The sequence below is a fragment of the Eublepharis macularius genome, chromosome 15 (genome assembly GCF_028583425.1).
Source record: "Eublepharis macularius isolate TG4126 chromosome 15, MPM_Emac_v1.0, whole genome shotgun sequence".
NCBI classification, from domain to species: Eukaryota; Metazoa; Chordata; class Lepidosauria; order Squamata; family Eublepharidae; genus Eublepharis; species Eublepharis macularius.
The window spans coordinates 52,590,525-52,602,737 of NC_072804.1; the positions used below are offsets into that span (position 1 = coordinate 52,590,525).

Below are 12,213 nucleotides of genomic sequence, written 5' to 3' on the forward strand. Positions count from 1 at the left end.
AACGCTGCTGCGACCCTTGATCAGAAAGAGCAAGCACAAGTGTGCTGTTTGCTGATGGCTTAGGTACACAAGCTGATCACACCTCAATGGGGTCATTTTGCCTCTGTTCTTTATCTTGTCAGTTGTCCCAGAGAGAGAGAGAGAGAGAGAGAGAGAGAGAGAGAGAGAGAGAGAGAGAGAGAGACTTTGGCCATGGCTGGGGGGGGGGCGGAATTGAGAGCGTTAAGCCACAGACATAATCATTTTAAATGCTTTTCTTTTGCAACTTTTAAGATTCAAATCATTCAATAAGACACTGTGCTGTACACACCTGTTTTCTGTTAAAAAAAAAACCCTGACACATAGGAAGGGAACAGAAATCTACAAATAGAGGAAGTGTCTCCTGATAATATAAGTTTAAGTTGTTCTGTTTTTTTTTATTGTTATCTGCAAACAGTTTTTCTTCCAAGCTGCTAGAAACAATATAGCTGTGGGCAAGAGCTGGGCCCGCTTCTAGAGTACCTTCCCTTGGAACGTCGCACAAAAAACACAGATGATCGCATTTTCTCGTGCGAGATTTGCGCGACGTCGCGCAAATTTTTTCCAGGTCGTTCCGAGGGAAGGTAAGCAGTGTGGAAATGGCCCTTGTTCCATGTGATTTGTGAACGTTTGACCAGAATAAATTCTTTAACTTTATGACTTGGTTGTGTCGTATCCTTTGCTTTTCAATCAGGTTACTTTCAGTCCAAATTGTACAACGACCCCTCTCGCATACAAATGTTGACTTAGCAAAAGGTTGAGCCAACACTTTGAACCTGGGTATGACAATCTAGCCGCTATCTAATATGACAATCTAGCCGCTATCCTGAGCATTCGACAAAGCAAGCATTCCCTTATAGCCTCAGATAAGGAATTATGGAAATACATTATTTATGCTATTTATAGTCCGCCTTTCTCACTGAGACTCAAGGAGGATTAAAGGTTATAAATCAATGCAGTCAACAGAATGAGACATCTAATAAGCAATAACAATAGGACTACAGAAACCTGAAATAAACACAAAGCTATTGTGTTGTCAAGTAGGCCAAGATCCCATTTGTGTTTTGAATACTCTGAAAACCAGGGTTTTTTTTTCTGGGAAAAGAGGTTGAGGAACTCTCAAGAGGGAAACGAGGGAGAAACACACGGGATTTTTCGGAATAATATTATTTTCATATGCTATTGCTGAGTATTTTCAAGAGGTGCCGGAACTCCGTTCCACTGCATTCCTGCTGAAAAAAAGCCCTGCTGAAAACCTTCACCAAATGAATTCTATGAACGTTCACACAGCAATTTTCGGGGCCACCACCACGTTTTACTCATCGAGATTCTATTTATGCGCTTAATAAATATTATTATTAAAACATTCATCCTTAAATACACTTGATACGTTAGAAAGTGACTTTATTTCTGGTTATCATTTTTTCCCATTAAAAAGTTTGATACTTTTATTATTTCATGCAGATGAATGGTATGATAGGTTCATATAATTCCTTGGGATTTCGTATGCTGCGTCGCACTGTTAAAGAAAGAGAGGCACGGATCAACCAAACTCGAGCAGGCAATGCCCGCCCTGCCAAAACCCCTTTCTACCTTGTTAGAGAGGCATTTCGGCATGTTAGTGGGTGAGAGATTTAGGGTCAATGGTAAGACCAGATTTTTCTCTCTAACAGTTTCCTATTTAGAAGTCAACTACAGGATGAACTTACCATATAATTTGAGTCTAGTACGGGGCAGGTTCCAGCAAGAGGCTAAAAAAACAAAGAAAGAGAGAGATAAATAAATTATATTTATTTATCCTATGGCATTGTCTCTGGAAATGTCCTTGACACTGTATGAAAATGTCTTTGTTACTTGATTGTACTAATCTCACACTATGTAATCCGCCTTGAGTCCCAGTGAGAAAGGTGGACTATAAATGAAACAAACAAACATAGTAGGCAAGAATGTGTTCGGACTCCTCTATGACCTGGATAACCCGGGAGAGCCTGATCTCGTCAGATCTCAGAAGCTAAGCAGGGTTGGCCTTGGTTAATAATTGGATGAGAGACCTCCAAAGAAGACCAGGGCTGCAGAGGCAGGCCATGGCAAACCACCTCTGTTAGTCTCTTGCCATGAAAACCCCACTAGGGGTTGCCATATGTCAACTATGACTTGAAGGCAGAATTTCATTCATTTCATCTCCAAAGTGTCCTTACAAGGGAGACAATAACTGGGGAGAACCTACAAAGAGTGGCTTCCAAACTTGGTGCCTTCAGTGAACCCTCGAGCATCTCCCACAGAGGTTTCGAGGACATATTCTACAGCATGCACGCACCATTCTAAGAAAGCCAGTTGGGTCTCCCCCAGGATAGAAAAAGTCCTAACACGCACCCCTGAAGCTGCATATTGCTAGAGATGATGGATAGCTTGTCAGGAAAGCCTTCACTGATAGGGCTTCCAATCCCCCGATCCCATTCCCACCTCCTCCCCCCAACCCCATTTACCTGGCCAGTGGGGGGGGGTGCCCCCTGGGGCACTCCCCAATGGTGCAGTGCACCTCTGCGCCCTGCCACAGTGCATTCCCACATCCCACAACGGGCCCATTTTGGTCCGAATCGTGCCCGCAGGGGCAATTCAGCCCTTTGGCGAGTGCAGAAGTGCACACCGGGCCACCCTTTGACCCACGTGATGATATCACTTCCCGGAAGTGACATCATCATGCACACTGGGAGACTGCATGCTGCACGCACGCACGAGAAGGGACACAGAGGAGCGCGGTGGGTGAATACCAGGGTCCCAGTCCCCCACCGGGGGACTCAAGGGAGCTGGCAATCCTATTCACTGATCATCCCACTTAAGCAGTCATGATAAGCACTGGGGAGAGGGAAGAACTGGGGGGAGGGATTAAAACTCAAGGGTCCCTGGTGATCCACAGCAAGGGATCAGTGGTGTGCCACTATAAACCCACTGATTCCTGTATTAAAGGGAGAAGGGGGAGGGGCAAGTGTGATCTTAGGCCAGGTAGGATCTCTCAGCTTATCCTACCTCACTGGGATGTTGTGAGGAGGACAAAAAGGGAGGTGCAGGGAACACACAAGCTGTCCTGAGCTCCTCATGGGAAGGGCGAGGAAGAGACTAGCTGAGGAAATGTGCGGCTCACAAAGCAGTAATAAAATACAAGCACAGTCATGCGACAGGTTTTCATACGATATTTGGGCTGGGCCTGAGGGCGAGCCCGGTAGCGTTGCCAGCTCCAGGTTGAGAAATTTCTGGAGAATTTGAGGGTGGAGTCTGGAGAGGACAGGGTTTGCGAGAGGAGGGACCTCAGTGGGGTATAATGCCATAGAGTTCACCCTCCAAAGCAGCCGTTTCCTCCCAGGGAACTGATCTCTATGGCGTAGAGATCAGTTGTAAATCCCAGAAGGCATCTTTTCCTGGTTCCTGTTGTGGCTTTCAGAAACCCTGCTCTAGCATTCCCCACAATTTGAGAACCATCACTTAACACTGGTGGTACACAACCGGTGTCCAGATGAAGGGTTCTGACTGAGGGTATCTTCTCACTATCTGAGCCGCTAGATCCCATCACCCCCCCCCCATTCTCCATACCAAACTGCGATCGAGAAAGGGGAACCTGGCAAGCCAGCCAGTGCAGCAACTTACAGGGAGAGGACTTGGGATGGGTGGCGGAGGCTTTCCTGCCATCTGGGGCGATTCCATCGGCAAATCCATCACTTCGTATATGGGCTCCTTGTCATCTGCAAAGCCGAGGACACAGCCGTTAAATCTTCACCCGCAAACATTGCTTGTGTTGGCTATATTCAGATCCCATCCTTCCTTCAGGAAGCTTTTGGAAGGCACACTTTTACAACAGCCCTGCATGGTAGGCCAGTACGAAAGAGCAAAACGACCCAGGGCAGGGAATTCAACTGTTTACCTGGGTCAGCCTGGCACAATTTGAACAGTTCTTTCTCCACTACGCAACCACACCGGCCCTGAGCTTTCATGTCACTGAAGGCATGTGACATATGTTGCACCAAAGGTAGCGCAGCAGGGACCCGAGCAACTATCTGGGGCTTGTTTTTTGCAAGCACGTAGAGGGCTGCCTTACTAGGCTCGAGGGCTGCATACACTCAATCGATCCCAACTGCTGCAGACTCTCACAGGCACCAGTACCCTTCCGGAGATGGAGAATTCAAACCTCCCAGAATCCTTTACTCTCAGTGCACAGCCACACATGGCTTCTTACTAGGCTGGATCTCTTTGGAGATGCTGGGGGCTGAACCTGGGACGTTTGGCATGCAAAGCAGGCGCTCTGCCACTCGGCCACGGCCTCCACTCCTGAAACTGAATATATGAATCTGCTCCTTCGACTGTTGTCCCCTTTGCTACAATATTTTGACTAACAGCAGCTCATCTGGGCCTTAGGATTGTGTCACCCTTTTCCCTTAGCCCCCATGCTTTTCAATAATCTGAATGGAAGATTTAAGTTCTGCGGGTAGCTGATGACAGGTATGTCATCAATCCCAACTAAACTAGTATTGTAATAATCTATAGATTCCTAATAGACTTGCCAACAGGCCTGGGGGCGGGGGATGTTCTGTCCTTTTAATGAGTGAAAATTGGCAGCTGAAACTTTTCATGACATGGAAGTAAAGAACATCCCACTAAACCTCTCGTAAAGGGGTAGATCATTTTTCTTCTTTTCCACACTGTGACACTGAGAGATCTCTGTCTTTTGGTGCTACACCTCTGAAGATGCCAGCCACAGCTGCTGGCGAAACGTCAGGAACTACAATGCCAAGACCACGGCAATACAGCCCGGAAAACCCACAACAACCATCATTTTTCTTCAGCTCTGTCAGCATCTCTAATTGCTAAAGAAGGAATAGAGTGCCCTCAAGTCAGAGCTGACTTATGGTGACCCCCCCCCCCGGTTGGGTTTTCAAGGCAAGAGGCTAACAGAGGTGGTTTGCCATTGCCTGGCTCTGCAAACCTGGTCTTTGCTGGAGGTCTCCCATCAATTACTAACCAAGGCCGACCCTGCTTAGCTTCTGAGATCTGATGAGATCAGGTTCACCTGAGCTATCCAAGTCAGGGCCTATAAATGCTAAACCCTTATTTATTAAAATATATATGCTTTTTCCCCTGTCTTAAAAGCAAGGTTCATTTACTTACCACGTCTGGAGGCTGGGTTTTTTTTCCCCCTTGGATCCAGTTTCATTGCCACCCTAAAGAGAAATTGGAATGGATGAGGAGTAGTCCTTAAAGCTTTTAGGAGTTCCAGGTACGTACACAGACACACACACAAATAAGAAGGCAGGAATTATTTTCTACAGCTGAACAAAATTTTAATTCTCCACATTACAGCAAAATATTCAAAACTGCACAATTTCAGATTATATGTATTGACACTAAGAGCTGATATTCATGCGGCTTTTAAACTGCCCAAAAGTCAAGTTTACTAGCCACATTTGGGGATGGAACTTCACAATGTGAGAGTTTTAATTTGCAATGATTTCCCACACACATGTACAAAGTTTTTATCTCTCTAAAGCAAAAAAAAAAGGCCCACTTATTACAGGGATTAGAACAATACCTAACAGTAGATCTGCATTACAAAATTTATGTTGGTTTTATACCAAGCTGCCCCCAGAGAATTCTGGGATCTATAGTTTTACAAGTTTGCTGAGAATTCTCTGTTAGAGAACTCCAAGCCTTTCTCCGAACTACAGTTCCCAAAGTTCCCCAGGCAGAAGGATTATTAAATCAGTTTCAAATATATGCATCAATTCCTGCTTGGAACTCCTCTTTGACCATCCCAAACAGCTTCCCTTGTCCCCATTATTACCCTGTGCCCGGCTCTGCCTTCTGTAAGACAAATCGGTAAACTAAGATGGCACCCAGTGCCCCAGCCAGCAGGATTCCGACCAGGACTCCAGCTACTATCCACCCCAGCGTTGACGGGACCTTTGCTGGGAGCGTTGTCACGGGTGGAGTTGTTGGGGGTGCATCAGTTGCTGAGGCTGTTGGTAAAAAGAAAGAAGGAAAGGGGGTGTCAGAACACAGCATCAGGGAAAAGATCGAACTTCCAAGCCATGCCACTGAAACATAGAGCTGGGAAATGTACCCAAAGGTCATCTAGTCCAACCCTCTGGTCAGTGCTGGAAATTCACAGCTACCTCCCGCCCCCCCACTCCCCCATTGACCCCTGCTCTATGCACAGAGGAAGGCAAAACAAACCCTCCAGAATCCCTGGCCAGAAAGGCTGCAATGAAGTTGCCAGTAGCAAACCACAATTTTAAAGAAAACTAAAAAATATACAATTGGCATAGCTTCTCCTCGCAAGAGATGATAATACAGCTGCCCTTGTTTTATCGAGCCAGTTTTAAGTACCAGCAATGGAAAGGAGTGGCATGAAGCGTGTTTACTGAGTGAGACCCTTGGCAAGTTCCGTCTTGTTTGCTCTGACTAGCAGTAGCTCTCTAGTGATGCTCTAGTTGTATATTTCTAAATCAAGGAAATATTACTAACGTGGCCTCATTCTCTACTGCTTCCTCATGCAATACAAATCAAATTTGGAACTTTGCCTGCGGAAACGCTTAGCATTTAGAGAAGCAGGGATCGCGTAATGCCACCCTTGGCTCCAGCCCGAGTATCAGGGTGGGGACATTAATATCCTAGCAAGGCCACTATTAAAACTCTAAAATAAGGAGAGATTCCAGCTTAAGAGTTACAGGAATCATAGGGTTGGAAGGGACCTCTAGGATCATCTAGTCCAACCCCCAGCCCAATGCAGGAAATTCACAACTACCTCCCCTTCTCATACCCCCAGTGACTCCTGCTCCATGTCCAGAAGATGGCAAAACACTGTCAGGATCCCTAGCCAAACTCTGGGCATGTAAGAAGGGTCCACAAGAAGCACTGATGTAACCCTTCCTGCCCTCCCCCTCATGATCTGCCTAGGTTCACCGAATCAGCATTGCTGTCAGATGGCCATCTAGCCTATGCTAGGAAGACTTTTCTACTGAGCAACAGCTCCTTGACCTCCATCCCAGATATACAGGGAGCTGAATAGTAAGAAGAATGCTCTCTGCACATCCTCAGAATCACATATTTCACTTTGCTCTAAGACCAGACACGAGTAAGAGATTGGTTGGGACCACAAGTTGGTGAACTCTGGATTGTACCATGCCAGTACCACACAACAAGGAGGGAATGGCACGAAGCTCAGGTAGGCAACCATGTAGAAGAAAAGCACCCACCAGCCAGCTGAAGTACAGTGGTGCCCTTGTAGGTTCCCTTTGGGCGGATCAAGACGATCACACTGTAGGGTCCGGAGTCGTTCTGTTGGACCCCTTTGATGAGAAGCGATCCGTTGGGATAGCCGAATTCTCGGTTGGTGGATCGGACCCCATTCCGTTGCGGGCGCTTGTTTTCTCCGGTAAAGTAGGTGAAGATTCTACTTCCCCCATCCGTCACCAGCCCTCGGTACCAATCGAACTGCCGGATGCTGCCAGTCACGTTTTCCACGGACAGGGTGACATCTTGACCTTGGGCTGGGTTCTCAGGGATAGTCACGATGGGGAGGCTCTCAGTGGCTTGGGTGGGAGGCAGAGGGAAGCACAGGAGAAAAACTGGGGGAAAGAGAACATTAGGGCAGGGCCATATTATTCATAAGGCTGACTAGGCCGAAGCCTACGTCAGGGCCGTATTATTCATAAGGCTGACTAGGCTGAAGCCTAGGGGCCCCACAGGGACTAGGGGCCCTTCAATTTTTTTTTGCTGAGGCACACCCCCACATAAATTACAATTAATTGATTCTCTTATATAACCTCTATTAATAAGATAATTAACTGCTTTCTTACTGAAGTGAAACAAATTGTCTCTTATATGGAAACAATTATCCATAAATTATATATTTTTAAATAAATAATAAAACATTTATTCACTTCAAAATATTACAGTATTGAACAATTATACTCCCAAAATGTGCTTTCCTGAAGAGTTCTACTTGTGCGATAAAAATATTTTAAAAATTGTGAATAGAATTATTCAGGAGACTCTCAAAATGGATATAGGGCTATGTACTGCGGTCTAGTCTCTACTGTACCAGGGGCAGGCTGTCAGCTGTAGTGGGGTGAAAGATTGAAGTGCTGGAGGGGGCCTGAAATATCTGAAAGCCTAGGGGCCCGGCCGTGGGTTATTACAGCCCTGCATCAGGGAGGGTTCTCAGTTCCAGAGGCGGCTCTGTTGCATTATGGCTGCTCTGTTGGTCTGAAAGTTCTTCCTGCTCTACTGGAAGGCTTTGGGATACTACATGTCTACACGGCAACATTAAACCAGCTTCAAACCAGTTTATAACGTCTCCCGTGGCAAGGAGTTCTGGGAATAATAGTATTATGCAGGGTTATGGTTGCCTATCAAAGTCATAAAACTCAAAGAAAAGAGTTCTTTGGTGCAAGCTTGGGCAGTTAACCCTGTTGAATTTCATAGCAAAGACTTCTTTCTTTTTCTCAGATTGGGTGTAGGTTCCCCAACATTTTCACGAGGGAAATAATCACACACACCACACCACCCATCAAACAGGGGAGAGCCAGTTTGGTGTAGTGATTAAGAGCGCGGGACTCTAATCTGAAGAACCGGGTTTGATTCCCCACTTCTCCACTTGAAGCCAGCCGGGTGACCTTGGGTCAGTCACAGCTTCTAGGAGCTCTCTCAGCCCCACTCACCTCACAGGGTGTTTTGTTGTGGGGATAATAGTAACATGCTCTGAGTGGATGTTAAGTCATCCTGAAGGGCAGTATATACATCAATGTTGTTGTTGTTACCAACCCTGCCAGGCCCCTACAAACTGACCGCAGATATGGGACACCACCAGTGGTGTCAGAAGTAACACATAAACAAGTCAGAAAGTACTTTCCCACAGCCTCCACATCCATAACCCAGGTCATCTTTTCTCTCAACCCTCCATACTTACTATTAATTAGTATGAACATTTAACAATATGCCATGAACATTTTGACCAACAGATGTATATATAGCAAACTTTAATTCAAAGCACAGGAGCTGTCCGAAGCATTTGGGGAAGGGGCAGTTTCCAACCATACCAATGGACTCTCCCTGCATGCTTAACCCCAAGTTTATAACTCACCTGATAGGAGAAATCCCGTATAAAAGATGTTCCGGTTCCGAAATCTTTTCATGGTTCTTGTTAGAGATAAATCCAGGAGCACCTTTGGTGCAAAACAAAGGGGAAACAAGGCCTTAAGAATAAAACTGGTCCTGCACAGCCAGCCGGACACCTGGGCCCCTTCCTTGTCCCATTCTAGGCAATCCAGCGCTCAGCAATTCCAATGAGACAGGTGCCAATCCAGGATGGCAATACAGTCTCAGATTCGTGAGCGCTTTCTTCCTGGCCGGTCTCGTGGAGGGTGCTAGGCTGTGGGAGAAAAGCATCAGCAACGTCACCCGAGGCCGTCAAACCCGTTCAAGCTTGACTCACTGGGCTGCCAAGAACATCCTGGAATATTTAAATGGTCGACTGCCCCAGCCAAGAGCCCAAGAGTACTGGCTTCATGCCCTGGGGTGAGCGAAGGAAGAGGAGGGGAACGGAATTGTGGGCAAGTTCCTTTCTCAGAAATGGAATTGAAGACTCTTCCCAGCTCCTAGATTCTGGACCCTAATTTCCTCTGCCTTTACACCACATAGACTTTAGCTACTAGAATTTCTGTCCTTCCCAAGTTATAAGGCAGTAAACATCAGGACGTAATTAGGAGCTGACCATGTTTCCTGCATAGCCTGGGCATCTACTCGTTTGCATGGTGAATTGCTGATGAAAACAAGCACTCTGGACATACTTCGTGGCCGCAATCCATTAATACTTCACATTAGCAGAGATCTCATCCAAAATTAAGTCTCTGCCTTTCCAAAAAATAAAACTGGGGGGAGGCTTCAAATTCAGGCATTTCTGTGCCCTCTAACCACTAGGCAGCTCTTCTTCTCCCAGACTATGGAGGGGAATCTCACTGTCAAACTCCTGATCTGCCCCTCTCAAGACTTCCTGTCCAATCTGCTCCTAGATCCGGGAACAAGAACTCCTGAGGACTAAGTTACAAGTGACACTAGACGTGTTTTTTAACGTGCCGGGGAACTGTAGTTAAAAGCAGCGTTATGTCCCTAGCACGGGGAGGCAGGAGAGGGGAAGAGCTTTTCAAAGACAGTTTTCAAAGACAGAGCCGTGTGGGATTGCTGGGGGAGAGGAACTTTGCAATTGTTTCCTTGCAATCTCTACAGAACGGTGAACTCCCAGCTCTTCCCCTCCCCTCCTTCCCCTTGCTAGGGACCTGGTCCTGGACTGGATCTCTCTGCTCTTTTCAGAGTTAGAAAAGATCCCAGGTGTCCTGGAAGCAGGTATCTGTCCAACCACTATGTCTTCCTATCCATTTCCATCTCCACTGTCCAACACTTTGTGTGCGTACAATTGACTTAAATCAATCCCTGCAAAGGGCTTTCAAGGCAAGTGAGAAGCAGAGGGGGGTTTGCCATTGCCTTCCTCTGCAGAGTCTTCCTTGGTGGTCACCCATCCAAGAATCGACCCTGCTTAGTTGCCGAGACATGATAAGATCGGGCTATGCCATGCCCCCTTCCCTCCCACCCAACACCTTAGAACTTGGCAATATATTTCAGTCCTGACATTTTTCATTAAAAAATAGGAAGCCAGAATCTTTCTCCCCCAGCCCACTCTTTTTACTGAACCTCCAACCTGAAGAAGTGTTCTGTAGAACTCAAAAGCTTGCCTACTGTTTTGTGATTTTTTTTTTTTTGGTGCTCAGAAAAGATATTACATGATTTTTGCTTCTTGAAACATTGCTCGGGGTTGACTCAGCTTCCTACAATTTTTGCCTTATAAAATGGAGTGGTCTGGTTGTTGGGCTGGAAGGGGGAGATAAGCGGCTAGAAAGCTCATGGGAGTGCTCATGAGAAAGGCCATCTCAGCTGCTGAGGTTTAAACGAAAGAGAAAAGTTTGATAATGCTTGTTTAGAAGATTGTATTTCCCCCCATCCCCAACATAGAAATATGACCCAGACATTTTGCTTCCAAATGTAGTAGGGTTTACTTCTGAGGAAAACAGTGGATCAGATAGCACAACGCAGCCCCCCTCAGCTATAACCACTACACATCACTCCCCTCCCAGTGCAAGAACACCCCCCCCCCAGCTCTCTCTCACCTGCACTTCAGAAGGCCAGAGCGCCACAGCTGCCTGCTTGCTCCCAAATCTTTTGCCTTTCCTTCCTCTCCCTGGAGCTTCACCCACACATCCAAAACCTGGCTCAACTAGTCAGACCGTGGGATGACAAAGAGACAGGATAGGCGGAGTGGCCGCATCCATTTGGGTGCAGGAGGACGTGGGTCAGGGTGCCTGGAGACAGCCACACCGCATTTTCCAACTCGGTGGCGTGCCATAAAAGATGACACTTGTTGAATTTCAGCCTGCTGGGCAGAAAACCCCGATCAAAGGGACTGTGCCACTCCAGACGAGTATCATTTATGTTCCCTTATGAGAATAACTCTGTATTAGTAAACAATCGACTTCCAGCCACACAGAGCGAGGAACTCCAACCACAAACTATATTTATTTATTTATTTTGATGTTTCTGCCCTGCTTTTCTCCCCAAAGAAGACCCAAAGCAACTCAGTACTCCCATTTTATCTTCGCAACAACAACCCTGTGAGGTAGGTTAGGGCGAAGGAGAGACTGGCCCAAGGACGCTGAGTGAGCTTCGTGGAGATTTGAACTGGGGTCTTCCAGGTCGTAGTACAGCACTTAAGTGCCACACCAACCTGGCACCAAAAGGAGAGTTGCCGACACTTTACTAGTCTATGCTCCTAAGCCTTTTACCACAGCTTAGCCAGCAGATATGGTGTGCAGTGGTTACACTGTGGTTCCTGGAAGACTCTAATCCAGTTTATTGGCTTGCTGTGAAATGTTTCCGGATGCCTTTGGACCAGTCAGTCACCCTCCAGGAGCAAGTATGGGTGTTTTATTCCTGGTTAGTTGGTATCTCTCACAAGAGCATTTCCCATTCCCATTGCTCTCCATGGCGTGTTTTTTGATGCTCCACCAGTGGCCTGGTTTAGCTCAGGGTTTGCATGACTCGCCGAGAAGTGTCACATTCTTCAAGGCAGGTGTATGCAGGCCAGCTTCACCACAT

At 46.7% G+C, this 12,213-nt stretch overlaps 1 protein-coding gene across 1 annotated transcript; it reads right to left on the bottom strand.

Moving 5' to 3' along the window:
• Nucleotides 1-1,426: 1,426 nt before the first annotated feature.
• LOC129342864 (carcinoembryonic antigen-related cell adhesion molecule 19-like) lies at nt 1,427-11,307 on the bottom strand. The gene is made up of 8 exons (XM_054998812.1): nt 11,229-11,307; nt 9,152-9,233; nt 7,263-7,634; nt 5,849-6,023; nt 5,176-5,228; nt 3,661-3,755; nt 1,728-1,769; nt 1,427-1,537 (listed from the first exon to the last, which is right to left on the bottom strand). The coding sequence occupies exons 2-8, from the start codon at nt 9,201-9,203 to the stop codon at nt 1,475-1,477; spliced, it is 852 nt and encodes a 283-aa protein (XP_054854787.1). The 5' UTR covers nt 9,204-9,233; nt 11,229-11,307; the 3' UTR covers nt 1,427-1,474.
• Nucleotides 11,308-12,213: the final 906 nt, after the last annotated feature.